This window comes from Fulmarus glacialis, unplaced genomic scaffold, assembly GCF_000690835.1.
Source record: "Fulmarus glacialis isolate BGI_N327 unplaced genomic scaffold, ASM69083v1 scaffold8600, whole genome shotgun sequence".
NCBI lineage: Eukaryota > Metazoa > Chordata > Aves > Procellariiformes > Procellariidae > Fulmarus > Fulmarus glacialis.
In genome coordinates, this window is record NW_009187094.1 from 130,456 (window position 1) to 151,835 (window position 21,380).

Here is a 21,380-nt window from a genome sequence, read left to right on the forward strand (position 1 = left end):
GAGCAAGAAATGCTGGTCTGGTGAAGTGAACTCATAGCTGGAAGACAAGCGTTTCAGCTTGTTTGTGGCTCGGTCGCTATCTCACTGCCCATCATTGACCAAGTCATTTCAGACCAACTCTTCAAGAGTCCAACTTCATGTATTCTTGACCCATTTTCAAATGGTCTAGCAATCCACACCATCTCTAAAGGTCAGGCTACAATATCCCAATGAAGCATCCCAAAGACAGGTGGCTCTTGCTAAAAGGGACGGTAAGCTCTTCTCCCACCTCCATTCTCTGAAAGTACAGAGGACACTGCTTGTTGATCATTAATGAGGGCTTTGAAAGCTCTGGATGAAATACCCTTTCTGAACCTTATCCATAGCCTGTGAGCACTAATAAGGGGGCTTGGCGTCTTTTTCCCTTTTAATTCCAATACGGTTTAAGCCATGTCTACAAGCATAAAGTTGAACTAGCAGTTTAGGGCCGTTGGCCCTAACACGTGGCTTGTGGTCAACGTGTTGCACTTGGGAGATTTTGATAATGCTCACAGCAACAGAAATAGAAAAACGAGGTGACACAGAGACCTGAATACAATACGTTTGCAGCACTGTTATTGCCCATGGACTGAGGGTGGCTGGCGACTGTTTTCTAGAGCAGCAGTTTGCAGTCACTAGAGCATGGGATACCCCTAGGAAGGTACACACACACACAAAAGAAGAAATGCAAAGCTGTTATTAAACAGTCTTAAATTCACTCAGTGAGACCCATAGCTACAATGCAAAATGGTTTTGGGTCTGGAAATGAGAAAAAAAAAAAAAAACAACTGAAAATAAGCACTTTTTAGAAGAAACCAGCCTTTGAAAGTAGCCTCACAGTCTGGCCTCACTAGAAAGGCACTCTAAGCCTAATATGCAGACTCTTCAGGGAAGTTGATTAAAAATGCTTTGTACACAGCCAATTAACTCTAACTTATTGATTGAGACAGCATCTCTTAATTGTTCAATTTGTTAAATATTTCTCTTTGAAGAATTTTCTTTCCAAAGAGCCACTTACACCAATTTCTGTAACTTGCCATTCAAGCTATCAGTGGACACATACACATTCATGAGAGTTATATACGTGGTGATGAGCTTTTAGTAGTTCAAAAAAACAGCAGCAGCAACAAAAAGCAAAAAAAGGTTTGTCTTAGAAAACCACACTGGAAAATAACCACTCACAGGTAATTCTAAATAGAGACTTGTGAAGTAAAGACAAATGCAACCAAGAGCTAATAAAGCCCTATCTGTTAAACTCAGCATCCTGTGAGCTGATATTGGGCTTTTAGCACTCACCATTCTGCAAACCACTGGAAAAAAATGGTAATGGGTAAAACCCAAAAAGATGCGATAAAGTCTTCCTATTTCGCTGAAAAGCCACATGTCATTTGCATGAACAATTCAGCAAATCATTGCAGAAAAATCAGCTGTCAATCAGCTGCTGCTTCTATATCACAAGTTGACGGAAAAAGGGAGAGAAGTGATTTTCAAAATTAAGAATTGTGTTGATGTATAAAAGCCATTGATCAGTACATGGGCCAACAGAGAAGTGACACAAGTTACAAGGTATTGAATTAAGAAGAGTCAAAACCCACAAACTGCCAGCCCTCACTAAACTCATATGCTACCAGCATCTGAGCAAGAGGGACAGCTTTAGGTAAATGAAGAAGTATTCTTTATTGATGGGAAAGCAACCCAGTACGGGGTTCATGGCCTTAAAGAAGAAAAAAAAGCAATTCACCAGACAAGAAGTCAATGCTGAATGGAAACCTACTGAACACAATCGACAAGACCAACTTTTTTTGCTGGCATCTGGGCCTTTTCCTATCAGCACGACAACTTCACACTTCCCAATGCAAACCAGTGAAAGTCAAGCTTCCCCACAATGCAGCCATGCGTGAAAGCTTTCCCCATACAGCATTACAGGGAGGGAATTTACCACGACCGCAGTCTTAAACTGTTTTCGAGCAGCTATGCAGATGAGAAACAGTGTTTGGCTTTTAAGTGTCCAGTTTTGCTTATCACCAGCTCTTCCTCACCCCCTGCCTAAGACACAAGCCTGTGAACACAGAAATACATGAATAATTCTACCCGTGTGGGTATTCCCATGGCCTGTTCTGATAAGCCAAGGTATACATGTGCCAAATCACAAGCAAAACTCACACTTTAGATTTACCAGACCTCTGGACATAACCTGAGATTCTCAAACGTTAAAAGGAGTGATGTGATGAACGCTCTGGTCTTGCTCTCCCTCTCAAAGCTGAAAAGGCCGGTGAGCATCCACGCGCTAGATGACAATGTTCTCAGAAGAGCAAAAGGCAGATACTGAGTTATCACATCCATCCCAAGCCGAGCATGCCTTTTATTGGGGCACTTGAGAAATCAGGGAGTGAAGTTAGACCTGGACAACAAATATCATGGATGTAAGATACAACTCTATCATGAAAGAATGCCCCCTTTTTCAATCAACAGCAGAGCTGGCTAAAAATAATAGTAATTTAAACTCAAATGGAAAATGGAGGTATTTTTCATTAAAACCGATTTTTCAACCAGCTTTAACAAAAAGGAAGAATGAAAATAAAATACACGGAAATGTAATATTAAAGTACACCATGTTTTGTGGCTCTTACTACAGTAATAGCATCTCCCCGCCTGTCCACAATTTTCTTTGCAAGATCAAAACCCGATAGGCCCAGCACCTCTCTCCATATAATTTAGCCTTCTACCAAGAAACATAAATAATACTCTCAGTCTCCCTCATACAGTCTACTATTTATCAGCTACAAACACCTTTACTCTGAGACAAAGTAGGTTTCGAGCTCTCTAGATCAGGCGATAACTTATAGCAACATTTCGAAAACGTGTTTGCCCAACTGGGGAGAATTCAGAGCAAAAAGGGAAGTCCTGCAGGACGCACTGGCCTCTGGCAGTCAAACCTCTGTACTGTTACATGAAGAACCAAGACTGAATGAGGAGGAGGAGTGAGGAAAAGGAAATGTACACATACCACGGCTTCACACTTATACAACACTTCCTCTCCACAGTCCTCTACAGGGAAACAAGGCATGAATCTTCATCATCCCCATCTACCAGTGATGAAACTGAGGCAGAGAAGAGGGGGAATTTCCCCGAGATCAAAAGGGTACTGAGGAGAAAGCAAAGCTCACACTAAAAAGTTTTACTGGCTCTCAGGATTACGCTAATACTACCACCCTTGTTTTTCCGACAGAAGAGTCCTACCACATAATTGCTTCTGCAACATAGCAAAGGAGATTGAACTTGGAGTTCAGGGAAGCAGGAAGAGGGAGGCAGAGAAGGGAAGACAAGCAGAGTTTCAAATCTTTGGTGTGTATTTATAATGTTGTAGAGAAACTGCGTTTCAGGATGGAATGATTATTGATTTCTTAATGGATTACTGCTGCACAAATTTACACTCCCCCCAAAAAACATCAATCTTAGGATAATAATTATAAACCTATCACAGTGTATAGAGCATTCTGACTGAGTAGAAGCTTATCGCTATATGCCGGGAAATGGCCAGTTTTCTATTTCTCCCACTCCAACCACATTACAGCATGGCAAGGAGATACTGAAAAATACATGCTATTATAAAACAAAGTTTGTAATAGCTGCAGGACATAGCTCCAGTCAACTTTCATTAAACGGACTCTTTTAAACTGCTGCCCTTAAGACAATGCTTGATCCGCTAATGAACAAGTTAATTAGTTATTAGAATCCTTTTATGTTATTTTTATCATAGTAATGAAGCAGCCCCAGCGTAGAGTGAGACTCCTTAATGGGCAACATACATTCACAAACCCACACATCCTCACTTTTTCTGCTTACCAGCCTACAGTTAAATGTTTCTGTAGCCAAGTAATTTTTTAGCGAAGGCACCCATAGAATAGCTTTGCTACAAGCAGCATCACTTTGCAAAAATGACTGAATTACCACAAGGACTCCCCTTGACTTCAAGAAGTGTCAGACCAAGTCACTGGAGACGGGGCACTACGGAAATTTAAAAAAACCCAAACAAACAAACAAAAAAAATCATTCTGAAACAAAAGCCTCAATACCCCAAAGTTTGTGCAAGGTGCAGGAATGTGGAAGGTTCAAGTCTGGCTCTATTTAGTGGTTCTCATCTACAACACCACCTGTCTTCAGCCCACTGTTTAACTAAAGACATTGTATGAGGTTATAGTCCAACTGTGAGCCATGAGCTAAAGGCAACCTGCAAAAGGGCTGGTTGTGAAGCCAGCGCCTCTCAGCTGCTGGCCCCTCTCTCTGCAAGAGGTGACCGCCCTTTGCACTGGGGCAGAGGCAGCACAAAAGCTAATTCGTTGCCTCCTTGACCAACACAATTTACAGATCTGTTAGCTCCAGGCATTAGCACAGTTCAGCGTACCTTTGCCTCTGCAGAAACATCAGCACTGGGAGCTCCCACCCCTGCTCAGACACCACCCTCTCACTGCGTGAGACCGTGCAGTAAACTGGATAAGTGAATCGATCCAAGCTAAAAATACCCCATTTTGTTGTTTGGTTTTTCTTTTTTAGAAAAACTGCTGGCATTGCCACAGAGAACAAGGCACGTTGAACTCTGCTTTGAATGCTTGCCTTAGGAATAGTCATCTCTGCTAGAAGAGCATGTAGGGCACTTGCCAATCGTAACATCTTTAACCAGTGCTAACTAATGACAGCCCACACATCCAGTGCCATTAAAACACACACAGGTTAAAACCCGGCAGACAACAGATTTTCAAGCTCCTGCGGCGCAGTTTGCTCTGGAGCAGAGTTGCAGTTACACCCTGCTCAACGCCAATCCCACTGTACCCAGTGCCGAGTCTCGCTGTGAGCAGCAGGTAATAAATAGCTCGTAGAAGCCGAGTGCTAGAATTTAAATGGAAAGATGGGGTACAACTTGATTGTAATCTGGCTGTTCCCTTCCCTGTCTAAAATGGTTTCATGTACAAATGCAGCCAGTTGATGTTCCCCCAGACTAAGCTTGTCACTACCTACAACTTGCCCCCATGATAGGGCTCTGCTCTAAAAGCGTGTGGAACTAGATGGAGAATCTCCCATGAGGTGCAGTGGGCTTTGGATCAGCTCCTAAATTACTCCTGAGGAAGTTCTCCAGCCTCACAGCACTGAATCAGCATCTTAAGGCTCATTTCTCTAAGAGAAATTCAATTAGTGCAGCAACTTCTCCCCTCTCTCACAACCTAGCTCTCATTCCTCCCCTAGCCCAGGAAGTAGACAGAGCTGCTGTAGGACAGCAAGAACATCTCCAAAAAACCTCATCTACTCAAAAGGTTGTTAACAAAAAAAGATAAAAGCCAAAGAAAGCAGCGTGCTCCAAGGCACACAGGCCACATAAAATAAAAGCAAAGGGCCCAAAGCGCAACACTTGCCATCAGCTTCAATTAGCAGCAAAGTGGGGTTTGGGAAAACAAGGGCCTCTTCAGAGCTGCTATAGGGCAAAGATGAAATCCCAGAATTAAAAACAAAATCCCCACATGTGCATTAATATTCAGAGGCAATTACCTTTCAGCTTAAAGTCAGCCAACATGCATCTTACTACAGCAGCTCTTAAAGCAATCTTGTTTACAATTGGAAATGGATTACATTATCTCAACTCCACCTATCCACATAATGCAGAGCAAACTGTCAAACATAAAATTACAAAATGGTTATTGTAAGGTATCCCCTTCAGCATAAGAATTAATTTGACCTATTTTATTACTAAATTATTACTCCCACACAAATTTTCTATCATAGATATCTATCAGCGCTGACATTTATATTCCAGGAGGCACTCTCAGATGCATATTTTCTGCTTCTCCATCTCAAAGGTGTATTGAGCAGATTTGATGTAAACAGCCTCCTGCCAAGCTAGTTAAAATCTTTAAACTTTATACATACAATTAGATTGTGACAATAACCATTTGCTTTTAAAAAGAGAGAGAGATATCAATACAGAGTTTCAGATTCTGAAACAAAATGCTTCACGAGTTAAAGAAATGATTAATCTAAATTTAAGGAGGACCTACAGATATTTTTACTACGGCTCTGGCAGGTTGTTCTGATTGTCACCAAGAGACATGATTTGACACAATGGCCCTGATTAAGAATGTGCTTAAGTCCTATTAAAGCCAGTGGAAGTTAATCATCTGTTTAAGAGCTTTGCTAAATCAGGACCAGAACGGGAGACATTTCCAAAAAATCTGGGCCTAAATTGAACACACACTAATTAGCCGCACACACCAATTACATGATTATGGATGAAACACAGTTGTTTAGCATTTACAACAGCACACTTTGTGTGGAATCATTTAGAAATAAGGTCTAATTATCATTCTGTAACAGGTCCCACAATGCATTATAACCCACGTGTTAATTTTAGTTAAAGGAATAGCTTAAAAAGACAAAAAAAGAAAAAAATCCTTCCAGTAATATCTGACCAAATTCTCAAGTGGATCAAGATCTGACCCTTTCGGAACTTCACTGTGTTCACAGTGAGAACATCTGAGCACTCCAGCTCAGCTCTCTTTTCTTATTGCTACAATTTGCTTACAGAAAATATTCACTCTTGCATTTCAAAATGTAACATTTGTACTCTATGCCGCCTAACGACTTAAGCCCTCCACTCAGGAAACAAACAAATTGGCACAGATTTGCATATCCAGGATTACAGATATCAGCAAATTATTTCTAGAAAATTATTGTGCCTACAAACCAGGAGTTGCTAAAAGTATAATTGTGAATGATCTCAACCATTTGACCTATTTGACATTAGCCAAGATTATCAAGTCTCACTTCTATGTCTCTTAGCCTGATATTTACTGTTTTTTCTTAGGAGCAAGATTTTCATATAACTGACTACAAGAGTCTCCACTTTCATTAAATTAAGAAAAAAAGGCATTCCCAAACTCAGAGATGGCTGAAAATCATGCTTCAGTGCAAAACACAGCTCAGAAACAAGAAGGTACATTGAGAATTACATTTATTAAACAAACACACACACACACAAAAAACCCTCGTGGCATGTAAGGCAATCTTGCGATTTAAAACTTGACTCATGATTGTGAAAGTTTGGAGTTGGCATGTCAACTTGGTGAGCCATCTGCTCACCAACAATTTATATACGAGACTGCTGCCAAATCCACCCGATTACTCAGTTCTAATATTAGTGATGTAACTAAAACATGCTTGTAGGGTTTTTCTGCCCATGAACCAGGAAGCAGAAAAAAAAAAAAAAAAAACAACACCTCGCACAGGAAAAGTTAAAAATTAAATAGGTAAAATGTATTTATGCTCAATATTCCCTTCAAGTCTGATTAGTAAGAACATTCAAGATTAATTCAATGCTTCAGTTCTGCAATTCCCTCTAAACCAAGTCAGAAGGAAAAAAATCAGTAGAGTGATTACAAATGATGAGAAAAGGTGAATCATATATTGTGTAGCCAATGCCCATTTCTTTGTTAATGATTCAAATGGTAGTTTGTTAAAATAAAACACACCATGCTAAAAAAACCCAACAACTCGTAATAGCATTTAGTATATTTTGACAACAGATTAAAAAAAAAAAAAAAAAATCAAGAAATTGTGCATACAGGCTAGCAGGTACAACTGCTGATTTTACTAGTGATGCTAATTTTACTGTCAGAACCGGGCAATTTGGGATAAAAACACTATCCTATTTACACAATTCCTCTCTTATTAAAATTCCAGATTACATATAGCAGTGAAAAACAGCTGGAAGTTCATATACAGTAAATAATCCTTGCGGCAAAAGATACTGTAAAGAAACTGCATGGAAAATTACTCACTCAATCATTTTTAAAACGTTGAGTCACAATTCAGTTTTGTTGGCCTGAAACTCCAGATCTATCTCCATGGCAAGTCAGTAGCAAATCCCAAAGCACAGCCAGTATTCCCAGAGCTCAGACACGCGGATGCGCTGCTACAGTGGTAAACCCAGGAGCGTGCAATGTCTTACACCAGCACTTCCACGTAGCACCTTCTTCCCACTGAAGTAAAAAACAGTTTAACCACTGGCTGCAATGTGAGCAGAATTAGGACATTTCTGAGTGCTCTATAGGGGACACTAATAAGACTGAAAACACAGGCAATCCTGGTGGTATTAATTAAGAGGACAATGACAGTGATAAGCATCCCGCTTCATTTCAGAACACCTTGCTCTATCACTGCCAAAAGCAGTAGCTTTTAAATCTGCATTTTGAAATTAAACGCATCATCATTACACAATTACTGATCTAATTAGCTTCCTCAACAACAGATCGGCTTTATTTATGATTAATTTCTGTTAATTAGTTGTAGTTTTATCTGACAGATAATGGGAGAGAATTAATAATTGCTTAATCCACACAAAATTTTGTGTTCACATAGTGCACAAAATTTTGACAAATGTTTCTGAATCCTAGCCAACAACCACCAGCACATTTTCGCTATCTGAAAGCAGCCAAAGCTCAGCAAATGTTACCATATTACATTATAGTAGATTAAACTGTTTATGTATATAATTAGAATTATTATTATAAACTACGGTCATAATTATAAATTGAAATTTCATCGCCAGCTCGTAAGGAAGTCTTCCCCCTTCCAAAACACCTGGCCAGAACAATTAATTCAGGTCATCTCCTTCATGGTCTACCAAGACCTATTCCTTTTACAGTTGCATGAGAAAATGATGCAGAGACCCAAGTTGGAGAAGAAATTGTCTTGTCCACATGTCAGGCATCCTGTATATCTCATACCTTTGTCCATACCCCTCCAATGAACGCTAGCCTGCCTCTGAGGCCAGTTTAAGTTTTTTAACTAGGCATTGGTTTTAAATGGTTTCAAACTATCATCTTCAGTCGCCGCATTGCCACCTTCTCTCAAAAACACTTTCCCCTTCCCAAACGCGGCGCTGGTTTTGCCTCCACCCAGACCTGCATACTGACCTCACACAGGAGACACGTCAGAAATTCCTCAAAGGGACTCTCATGCCACTAGTTTCGTAAGGGCGTTCGGATGCCACAGCAAAGGCGAGGAAAACATGACAAGCTGGGGCACCGAACAACATTCACGTGTTTCAGAAAACAGAACGGATGATAGCGATCAGCATAAGCAAAGCAGAACCGATACCTTAGTACAATTCTCTTCTAGCACGGTAGTCTGTTGCTGGGCTTCTGTCTATCACATGCAACATAAAACTTTAGGATCTCCCCATATCAGTCACTAAGGAACCTTGGTTAATTATACTGCAATTATCATTCACGTTTCTACAATGAAAACACTATTTTTACTCTTTTGTTAAGGCACTGTACTCTCTTGTCCTAGGCTGTTAAAAAAACCAGTCAGGGTTCCACTGCAGGAATGGCTGCAGTTGGGACACAGATAAAGCATCCTGACATGAAGATGAGCAAGTACTTTCCAGAGCATCATTATAGATTATTTCCTGGAATGCACTGCAGTTTGCTTTGGTTTTGAATATATGTGTGATATATATTTACTATGGCAAAAATCTCACTACTATCGATTTTTCTATAAATTTTTAATGGCTACCAGTCAGAAGCTAAATTTAAGTAACAATAGCGCTAATGACATTAAATAAACGAAGCACTTTAAAAGTGTGAGAAAAAAGCAAATACCTCTTTACAGCATTTTAATGCAAGAGCAGTAAGACAGCAGCCTGAAACCGTGTTACGTACTGGTAGCCTGAGTCGCGTCTGGTCTCACAGTCCGACCAGCGAGGTGATTTTGCACAAACATCTAACAAAAAGTAGGTTCTGCGAGCTGCAGGCTTAGCAGAGACTGGCTTCCAACAACTTTTTCCCATGCATTTGACATTTGAAAAGGGTGGCGCTTAATAGCTTTTCCTTCGGCAGAGGCACAGTTCACATACCTCTCCTCTTTCTGGCTTCCTAATTTCATGAGACTTGCATGATTCTAATATTTTTCAAGCCTGTACATATCTATCGTATGTGACCGAAACTCTCTATAAGTGCCTTCAGTTTGTATTTACACACATCGCACATGTACAGGCTTGTCATAAGCCAGGGCTGGACACATTTTCATATTTTTTTCTCCAGCTGCCAACCTTCTCTACTTGGTATTAACTAATTTGGGGCAGCTGACTGGTGATAAGATTTATACTCTTAGAACACTCTGGTTTGGGATTCACATACAAGTCAATGGGATTTTTGAGAAATAAAGAAATTGTGCAACTGACAGAATACAAATATAAGAGAACGCAAGAATAAACTCTCAGAGCTCTCATAGTCTGCTGACATCATATACTACTTGACCCTTAAATACACAACTAGCACATCATTCTTCTGAACTCTTGAGAGCTACCTATAATCTGACATTTTTGAAGTCACATACACAAATGATGAAGCTGACTGCCTCCCACCTATAGGAGCTGAACTCACACTAATACTAATTTTTCTCCACCTCTTCAGCCTATAATTTTATTCACTCATTTGTATCTCTTCAGCTGGCATCCTTTGTGAAGCTCTTAAAGATTTATTCTTGAAAAAGCATGATATAACGAGGAGATATTATTACATTACACTCTAGAAGAACAGATTATCCAAAGGATAATATCTAACAGTGATGGAGAGAGAGGCCTGTGTATTTAAGCTAGAGGAAAAAATTCAAACAGGGGGTTCAAATAAAGCTGATACCCCAGATTGTTCCACACAGCTGCATGGAGATATAGTAAATTCACCCAGGAACCACCTGTGCTGGTAACAAGGTCAAAACAACTGGTGAAGTTGACCCAATTTGGGGAAATTAAACTGTAAAACTATTACACACATCTACGTCTAGGACATGCCTACATGTGAAAGGTGATGAGGATTAAGGCACTGAGTGAATTTAAGGCACAACGGTGTATTCTAAAATATTTCTGTACTCGGGCAAACCCTGCACACGTGCCAGACCAAACTCCAGAGATGCAGGGAGAGAGGGCCCTCACCATGCAATACAAAGGCCGTACCTAGGAACAGACAATTAAAAGCAGTATGCAAAACCGCTAATTAATAAGATTTGTTCCCCTTCAGGGGCCATTATCTAGACAAGGCAAAACACACACTGCAGGATATCAATTTCTCAAGAAATAAGATTAAAAACCACCAAAACCAAACCCCGTTTTCTTCTTTTGCCTGAGCCTTCTCCCCTTATCACAGACCTGGCTGCTAACCAGAACAAGGTCTTCAATCTACTGCGACTCTTTCCTGGAAACTTTTAAACCATCCATGACTTAAAGAGAATAGCTACTTTTCCCCAAATGAATAGACCTGATCTCTCTTCTGTGTAAAACAACTTGCTGTTTTCATACAGAAAGAGGCAACTTCTTTCATTTTCAAAAGAAGGGAATTCACACCATCCTGTTTGCTGCTCTTTGGACAGAAGCGGGTGTTTAATTCACACTGTTGGAGTTTAAAAGACGCACAGATACAGTTACCAAAAATTCTCTCAGTTTGTGTTTCATGGCTAGACCATTACCTGAAAGAGCACATTTACTTGAAGAGGGAATCATAAAATGTCCGAAGGCTGAGCTGGGGACTAGGAAAGAGTAGGTGTGAATTCTCATACGACTGCACACACACACATTCCCAAATCAAAGAGTAATTATGAGAAAAATTAACATGAACTTGGGCATATGACAAGCTTCTCCAGCCAGCTTTCTGTGCCATTCACCAACATAACTTTCATGGACTGAGGCAACACATGTCCCTTGAGAAAAACCAGGACAACATCACTTTCTTCTGATGGAATTAGGGGTTTTTGGAGGCTGAGGGGAATGCAAGAGAAACATGACTAATAAGGAGCTGAGAAGACTCCAGCCTACTGTTGAAGGTCACAGCATAGATATCTTTAGGACAAACACTTGTTTTGTTCAAGTAGAGGGACAAAGGGGATAAACAAGAAATATCCCTCATTGGAAATTCAAGCTTTGTCACGTATGTGGTTTAACTGCAAATGGTGCACCTGTGTTGTAAGCCCTGCCCAGACCTTCCATTAGCTGGAGATGAAACACAGACTGTCTTACCTCCTCACATAAGAGGAAACTTCATGAGAAAAAAAGTGATAGACAGGACAGGCAGACAAGGTGAATGGATTTTGTGTGCTTCAGTATGTCCTACCTTCTTTGGAAACTGCTTCAGACTTCCACCTCCCAGGACAAAGGACCTGACACCGGCAGCACCAAGATGTGGCTGGGTCTTCTATCCCCACCCCATGAAGCTTCAGGGTGGACAGTAGAGCTGAATCCTCAAAAGGTCTTCTCCAGCCCAGTGATAGGGAAAGGACTTTAATATTCCTACTAGTCTTCCCTTTCTCTCTCCCCTACTGCAGTGACTATACCTGTGCCCAGAACAGCCTCACAGGTGGTACCAATATCTCAGCAGAAAGAGGGGGTAAAAAGAAACCCAGTCTGTGCAGCTTCTCCAGGTAACATGAAGCCGTGGTGGGAGAGGGGAGGTAGGTCTGGACTGAATCAGATTCCTTGGCCCATGCCTTGCATAAAACCCACAGCCTGCTGAGAAGAAGGACCCCCACCTGTTTAGGGAGATGATGCACTTAAACTCTGCTGTCTTTTTCATTCACCACTGGCTGGTAGATGCAGATATTCACCCCCTCCACACCGGGGCTGGGAGGGCAGTTTGGCCCTAGGACCAACCTCCAACCACCTACAGGTGTTCCCCCCATTCCTGAGGGGGCACGGGGATCCGACAGGCAATCTCGGCTTCACCAGAGGGGAGACCGAGAGCCCTATGACCTCTCTGGACAGGCTGAACACAGGGCAGCCATGAGCTAAAAGAGCAGGTACGACGCACGCGGAGCCCACCACCTCTGTGGTGCTATGCCTTGGCCACACAGCGTTAAAGAAATAAACACAAAATCTGGAAAGCCGGGTCAAAAATAAAAGGTGCGGAGAAAGCAAAAGTCAGTTTAAAAAAAAAAAAAAAACCACAAACAAATAGGAGGTTCTAATTCACAGAAGTCTAAATGACATATCAGCACAGAAATGAGGGGGATGAATCAACCCCATGCTTTTCCAGGAACAGTGCCTGCTGTTTTATGGCACGCTCCAATGTACCACCTGCAACACCGCTCGCAGGTGACCCTGCCAGCCAGGGCTATGCTCACAGCAGGAGCTTCTGCCAGTATCACTCCGGCTGTGAGGGATTACAGCTCTTCAAAGCCACAGGCTGACACAATGGTGCCAGCGGAAGCCAGTAATGTAGACATGGCTCCGGATCAAGGGCACATTTTGCTAGGCAGTGTAAATAGGGGTTTGTCCACACACAGACCTGGTAGTGCTCAGCTGTATGGGAAGAGTTAAAATGCTGTGGTTGCTCTAATGTAATCACACCAGAACAGGGTGCTTTAGGACTACCACAATTATTCCTGCGTGGGACAGGAAATAAGCTACACCAGTATTAAGGTACTTCTGAACACGTCTTATTACAGGGCTGCAAAAATTAAATGTAAAACAACCCCTAAGCAAAGCAGCTATCTTAATAAAATTCCTAGTTTTGACGAGGCCTAACATGTGCCATCTAAACCTCCATCTCGAATGATCTACGGCATTTGCAATTCAGAAAAAAAGCAAGAGGAGGAAAAAAAGTGGCACAGATACACGAAGGGACTCCGTCCCGATGACAAGAATTGGGAGAAAAACTAGGCCTCTGGTCACCTAGCCCAGAGCCATACCTGTCAAGCCTCGTCGCTTCTCGGTGATAATCGCAGCTCTGACTCCTTCTATTGGGATGCAGCAGTCAGCCGCCTGGACTCCAAACGAGCATTCACCGCTCTAGGGAAGGGACAACACACCGTGGCATGGGCTCTGCACCCAGCCTCACTACAGAGAGCAGTGGCACAGCCTTCTCTTAAATCTTCTACAGAGCTGCTTCAAGGTGGATCCCCCAAGGAGCGTCCTTCACTGGGATTACTGAGGCAAAAGCAGAAGAGGGCTATGCCTTTTCCTCCTGGCTAGAATAGCATCATTCCTCTAAGGTGTCCTCTTGGCACTGGAAGGAGAGCGAGCACCGCTAACCCCCAATAATGCACAAAGATGACACAGGTAGCTGCATTTTCACCTGTAAAACCTAGTCCTGCAAACTGTCATTTAGCCGGAGGACTAGACAGAGCCAGTGGCCCACAGGAACAGGAAACAAGCCCTCGATCCAATTTACCAGGAGAAAAAACTCATCGATTTCAACAGGAGTGGCACCTTCCCCCAGATTCAGGGATGAGAAAGACAGAGCGCTCTCTAACGGGTATCTTGTTGTCCAGCTGCTACCAACGTGCTGCATTTTAAGGAAGATGAGGATTGCTCTTTTCGTTGGCATGTCTGAAAAGGAACTGAAATTCCAGAAGCAAACATTGAAAACTTGCTGACTACAAAGCTAGCAAGAGCACTGAGTGTTGTAACAGGGTGTGTACCAACGAAAGTTAACCAAACCTGACAGTCCAAGAGAATAACAGAAGCTCCCTAAGAAAGGTGTGTGCTGCAACAAAGCCCTAGCAGATGACCTCTCAAGAGACTTCCATCAGAATGAATAAAAAACTATTTAATGAGATTAACTGATCATTTCGCTCCACCCTCGTTATAACACTCACCGAGAGAGAGGAATGTTTTTGCAGCCGAGTATCTGATTCCATAGGGAATGCCAGGGAGACCGTGACAGAAGATATGAAAAATACACAGGGGAACCCTCCGCCGTTGGAGTGTGAGCTACAGACGGTAGTTACTTAAATACCTAGTAGTTTCAGTGGCTACTCACTTTTCATCTATGCACAGAGTTTGTATCAGAGGAACTATTTCATGATTTTAACGATACCAGTGTGAAAAATCTAAGCTGATGTGTATAAAGGTACAACAATCCAAGGTGCGTCCCAGCAGGTATTTCATTTCCAGGTAACCTTTTCTCTCCCCCTTTTTTTTTTTAAGAAGAAAAAAAAAAAGAAACAAACAGTGTAACACTACTCTGCAGAGCTTCAGTTCCATACATGTGGACAAAAACCTAGATTTCTGTTTAAAGCCTGATCGTCACCTCTTTTTTTTATTATTTTATTTTTCCTCCTTAAACTTCAAGAAAGCTAAACCCATTGGCTAAAACTTTCATTAGTATTATTCCCCTGGCAATTCTCAGGGAGTCTGAGGTTAAAAGACTGAAGCAAAGTCATTGCCTCTAAGCGTCAAAGTAGCTCAGTTCTACCAGTTCCCTGCCACACTTTATTGAGCTCATCCCTTATGTCTAAGCTCATCTTGGCATAGTGCATCTTCACCACCCTTCAACCCACAGGTACATCTGTATTGGGCATCATCGTGAAATTCCACAGCTGAGTTCTCTAAAACATCAAACAGCTGAGGTTGGAAGGCCAGAGACAAAGGACTGGAGGACATCTCAAGTGACTATCAAAAGTCCACCTCCCTGCACTGAGGCAGGATCAAAGACACCCAGACCAATAGATGTTGCCCACCCTACTCCTTAAAGGCTGCTGAGGAAAGAGATTCCTCAGCATCTCTAGGTTATCTAGTCCAAGTTTTTGGCACCATATGCAGTGTTTCACTCTTGCCAAGATATTTGGAAGAACTGGAGACCTGAATCCCCACTTCAGAGCACAGCAGAATTGGCTGCCAGAATTCTTCACGCCCCAGTGCACGTGTCAGGGGAGTGACGGCCTCAAAGCACTAATTCAGTTCCCCCCCTGCAGCCCAGCCCAGACAGCTTCAACCACCCTCCCTAAAGAAAAGCCTCCTCAGAGCCTCAGCCTCCATCACCTCATCCTGCTGAAAAAAAAAACACATACTGAGCCAAAAAGAATCCCAGTGCAAGGTCCAGCCGCACGTGCCTGGGCCATACACCCTGCCGATGGCAAGGCTTGTTTGCCGCGTAGCTGAGGCATGAAGCAATCTCTAATTTTGTGCATTTTCATTCCAAAAGGCAGACTCCACAGTTACATTTCTTTATCCATACAGATGTGGTACATGAAACTTTCTGCTCGGGGCAACACAACTGTGACAAAACAGGGCTTGTACGACAATTTAGAGTTGAAAAACGAAAGTAATCAAGAAAGATTTGGGGCTTTGAAGTTACAAAAAAAAAAAAAAAAAAAAAAAAGAGTGCAACTGATAGTCCACCCCGGTCTACCCCGATCACTGGGAATACAGTATTGGCTACATTATAATAAGACCTTGCCTGAGTTCTCTTTAAATACTGCTGCTGAAATCGCTCACACTTAATACTGTTGTCCCAATAGCTATCTTGTCAGACAGCGCTATCATTCCCCACCATGGAGAAAATGCAATCGCCTCATTATTTTCAGCAACAGAGTCAGTTGACGATGCTTATTTTCTTAATAAATTATTTCTCATAACTTAGTAACACTTTAAGCTACTATAAACACATCTTGAAAGCGTACCACAATTTTAATCAGTTTCAAACATCAGATGTTGGGTTTGATATTTATGATTGTTCTGACTCTGTTTCGTTTAATGGCTCCTTTTGTCTATGAAAGCAAAGATAAGAAAGTTATCTAGGACACCCACTGTAAAGTCTCTAATTTAGAGGAAATTTCCTCTGTCATTGACTGTCGGATGCTAATAGCTGCTGTTACTATTTTCCATATGATACTGGGCAAGTGGTCTTACAGAAGTATCCTTCATCGTAAACAAAGCGGTCATCGAGTCAACTAATCGAGCAACTGTGCCCATGCCATTTCTAAAGGGGACATTCTTCTAAGTCCATTTTAATCTACAGGGAAAAAAAGTAATATATATATCAAATAACTATAGTGAGAACTCAGCATGGTATTATGAGGAGGTGAATGGGAATTATTTCTTTTTAAAGCCTCTTTTATAAGGATTCCCCATCAGCCTTTAATTAGCATGCCAGTTCCTATTCTGAGGTTCCTGATCACTTACAGCCCAGTTTGACATTCACCGAAGGCAACAAGACAGACTCCCTTGAACTCAGTGGGGTCTAGAGGCGGGCTTAGAGCCATGCAGAGAACTCTCTAGTACCAACACGAAGTCAATTGAGCAGGCCTTTGACGTCCAGCTCTGCATGTCAGCCCTTGGAAGAGTTTTCCTACAGAAGATCAGAAGAAAATCCGGACTTCCAGATTTGGGGCTATGTAAATGCATCATCTGTACTCAGCAGGTATAGCACTAATTTGTCTTTTGCTGTAGAGGAAAGTGAGATGATCTATCAACCTATTCAGTTTGACTATTTACACGTATTTCAAATCTTTGCTTACATAAAACTACAATAAAGTATTTTAGAACAGCGCATCTGCCAACATACATACAGTATTCTGCTAAAGGCAGATACATACCGTAAGGTACATGCAAGATCATTAGTTAGCTATGACAGGCGATTTACTGCGATTTATCTTTCAGGATCATCTCATTCACAAGGAAAATTGAGTGTCAGCCCCATCCATAACCTACACATACTGTCTAGATACTTGAAAACGGTAATAGGTTAAAGGATGCAGTAGACAACTCTCCAACACGAGCCAAAATATTTAACCCGAAACTTTTTGGAACAGAACCTGAAAACATCAGTAACCCAGCCAGAACTCCTACTAACATGGATTGCCAGGGGCTAATGAACATAAAAAACTCTTTACCTAGCACATAATTTTACTGTTGCTGGGAGAGCACTGCTCAGTCATTTCGGTACAGATCCAAGAAATTTGCTTCTTATGGTTTTGTCTCTGTTTGAGCCAGACACAAATTAAGGCTAAATTAAGAGCTGTGGTTCAAAACAATTCAGTGGAACGCAAGAACAAAGGTCAAAACTTAGATCTCTGCCCTGCAGGTGCACATCCTGAGCGCACAGCTAAACAGGGCCATCCACCTTCTGGGGATGACTGGCAAAATCGGGAGTGAAACGTTTGGGGTCTGATCCACGTACCACCTCCTCCATTAGCAAACCCTACCCAGCCAGAACGACATGCCTTGGGCTTCGCTATAGCGGCAGGCCAACAGTAGATCAGTCTCCAGTGACTCCACTAGAAATTAAACCATACCGAAATGCAATACAGCCACTTCCTCCACTTACAACAAAGGATGATGGATCGATCCAACAGGAGCTACCAAACTCATACAAAGTATTTCGAACAGCTATTCCTCCTTACTCTCCCACCTCCACCTTTCCTTAAAAAAAAAAACCAAACCCAAACCCCCCCAAATAAACAAAAACCAAAAAAACCCAGAGGTCGTAGGCCCCTGGGTTACTGAACCTTTAAAAGGATTTCCTGTACCCCGCAAAACAGGTGGAAAGCTCTAAAGCACAGCCTGGTGATTTAGTCTACACAAGCCAGATTCAAGATTTGGCCAAAAACCTTAAGTGAACCAACGTAACAGCTGCCACAAAAGCCGACAACCTCTAATCAATACCTTCCAGTTTAAGACAGAACAAACCGCCTCTCTGCAAAACATTCTTATGCCTGCAAAGAATAAGTAAATTACAACAAATTTAAGAAGCTTGAGTTTTGCTTGGCTTAGGAACCCCAGGCAGAGCCCCTAATTTTTCAACAGCAGCACATGCTTAACACAGAGCAGCAGTGAGGAAAGCAGTTGAGACACCTGTGAGATACCACAAAACACATTTTAAAAAAAATAAGATATTCACCAAGGCTGCAGATACATGTGTGTTGCAAGAACTAACAAAGCTTAAAAATCATTGAAAATGTTAGCACAATGAGCATGAAAATATTGAATGTGTTAAAGTATTTTTGCATGACTTCATCCTAGATCTTTTTATTCCCTAATTTGACTCTGGTTTTTAGTCTAGATTATAAAGAAGATTTAAAGCAGGGAGCTTTTTTCCCCTTCCAATGAAGGCTTCCCATTAATAAAAAGGAAACAAAGAAAATGAAGAAAGTGAGTAGTAAAACTTTTATAACATAATAAAATATATCAGAATCCCAGTGCAGCAGGATTGGAATTGTCTAAAGATGCTGAATTATGATCGGTTGTCATATAAAGTTCAGTCCAGAGTATTAGCAATCATATTCTCCAGCAACATGTATATAATTGGGAGATCTTCATAATAACCCTCAGTTTTAAAGGCTCATAAAAACCGCGTTTTACTCGTAATTTGCAGGAGGAAAGAAGAATTCTTAAAGGAAAGTAACATCTTTTTCTCAGTAAGAAAGACTTTGAAGGCAATACACTGTGTATTTTAAAGCAAGCAACCCTAAAAGCTCTCTTTTTCTTTCACCGTTTTCGGTGGGGTATTATACAAACACTCAGTTTAAAAAAATAAATACGTATCTATAGCGCACACACTAGAAAGAAAATTAGTATCACGTAGAGAGGAACCCTCTGAAAGTATATTGGAAGCAAAGCATGTTACATTACTTATGAATACAAGTACAGAGGTACTTTAAGGTAAATATCTTGATGTAACATTGTAACCAACGGCAAACCAACAGTAAAACAGCTATGGCACTCACACACAGACAAAAAAAGGATTTACTACATTTATCCACCTCCAAAATATAGCATGAAAATAATTACAAAAATATTATCAGCACTTGACACTCTCAGTAGACTCCCAAACCTCTACATTTTCTCAATTTCTCCCCTGACAATCTAAAACAAAATCCTTTCAGTTTGTTAGAGAGTCAAGTACCGAGTGCCATAAACTTCCCATTACCCCAGCCACTTTTGAGCTTCCGAAGGCAAAGTTGTGGTAATGAATAGGATGCTGAAGTTTCTGTATGGAATAGTAAAATACAACCTGTCATCAAACCCAGATATTTTATCTTTATACTTTTGCCAGAGTAAAGACTTTTTGTAAATAAAATATGTTTGTTTTCAAATAAAGGTACTTCAAGCTGTTTTGGGAAGCACAGTAAGTAATAGTAATAATAATAACAACAATTTCCATTTGGATTTCAAAACCCGATGAAACAAAACCAGCACATGTCAAGCCTAGTGTTTTCCTACCTGGAACAGGTAAGGACCAGCTCTCAAATGCCACCTTGGGATAGTTCAGACTAGTAATCCCATTCATGTTTAGATGAGACATGAACAAGAAAGAAAAAGAAAAAAAGAAAAATCTACCCTGTCCTTCTCTTCTTTTGTTAGCAACGCCTACAGCAGTGGTTAAGACCCGGTAAGCAAGGCGAGGACCCGGAGGACCAGCCTAAGCCAGACCCGCTGCGAGAGAGGAAGAGGTTTAAGCGGAGACTTACTGCTTGCCATGTGACTGGGGGAGGTGTGCTGCCCATTGGGTGTGCTGGAGGTGAGGTCAATGGCCATGCCGGCGTGCTCCCTCTCGGGCGAAAGCTCATTGTCACCTGCTTTCACAAAACAAGTCCCCCGTAAGTTTCCATCCCCTTCTTCAGCAGAGCAACACAACGATTAACAAGTACGACGCGCTCGCTCCCTTCGCCCTTCCCTCCTTTACCAGCAGGCTCTTCCACAGCCTGTAAAAACTGGACTCTCAGGGGCCACAAGTAAACATTTGACTGACTGATTTTAAAAGCCCCCTCCCCAAACCTGCTGTCACCCGTCTGCTACACACACACCTGTGACAAACCCAAACCTCGCCCCAGCTGCTTTGTCTCAAGAGAAGGTAGGACTACTTTTCCACTTGCAGACACCAAGAATTGGAGCTGGGCAGAAGACTGAAGTAGCACTTTAACATAGACCTTCCCCTCCCCTGCTCTCGGTTAACCGGCAGTTAAAGCACTTAAACTAAGACATTTTGCCCCGACACAGAGAACAGGAGAAATGCATAGTGAAAGGCATAAAAAGTTTTTGGTTGCAATTTGAATTTCCAAAGATGAACTCTCTCTCATTTGCAAAGTTCATTCATCCTCGCTAAGTATTTAAACCTAGAGCTACTCACCCATGCACCCCTCCCCATGCATTCTTCAGTCACACACAAAGTTTATGTTTAAATGCTATTAATTCAGCGCCATCTCAGTGCAAAGACCATACACAAGGAAGCTAAAGTTTCAGGCGTCTGCATTATAGAAAGGATAGTGGGAAAAGGAAAGTAATTCAGAATAATCAAATGAAATGACTACTTACATGTTATATATCCATCAGCAGCCTCTGCTTCCATAGTCAAAGTGCAGTGCTGCAAGGCAGAAAAGTACACCCTCAAAGACGCCTGTCAGTATCAACCATTAAATGACTAAACTTACTTAAAGCCCTAAGTAGTTGCCCATTTTACTGCTGTTGCAACCATTGCCTAGAGAAACACACAAGTGTACTGCATGTGCTCATTTGCAAATCACTGAACTCTTCCTGCAAACCATCTGAGTAGAGAAAATCAGCTGCCTCCTGGGCAGGCAGCACTGGGATCATCTTGATC

At 41.7% G+C, this 21,380-nt stretch overlaps 1 protein-coding gene across 2 annotated transcripts in view; it reads right to left on the minus strand.

Annotated features, from left to right (window-relative positions):
* Positions 1–21,128, minus strand: part of IKZF2 (IKAROS family zinc finger 2 (Helios)) — a 107,927-nt gene extending 86,799 nt beyond the window's left edge. For both annotated transcript variants that reach the window (XM_009573903.1, XM_009573895.1), the window contains exons 1-2: positions 21,095–21,128; positions 20,251–20,355 (exon numbers count right to left, since the gene is read on the minus strand). In XM_009573903.1, coding sequence (XP_009572198.1) covers positions 20,251–20,355; positions 21,095–21,128 — 139 coding nt within the window. The remainder of the gene's footprint in view (positions 1–20,250; positions 20,356–21,094) is intronic.
* Between the last annotated feature and the right edge of the window lie 252 nt (positions 21,129–21,380).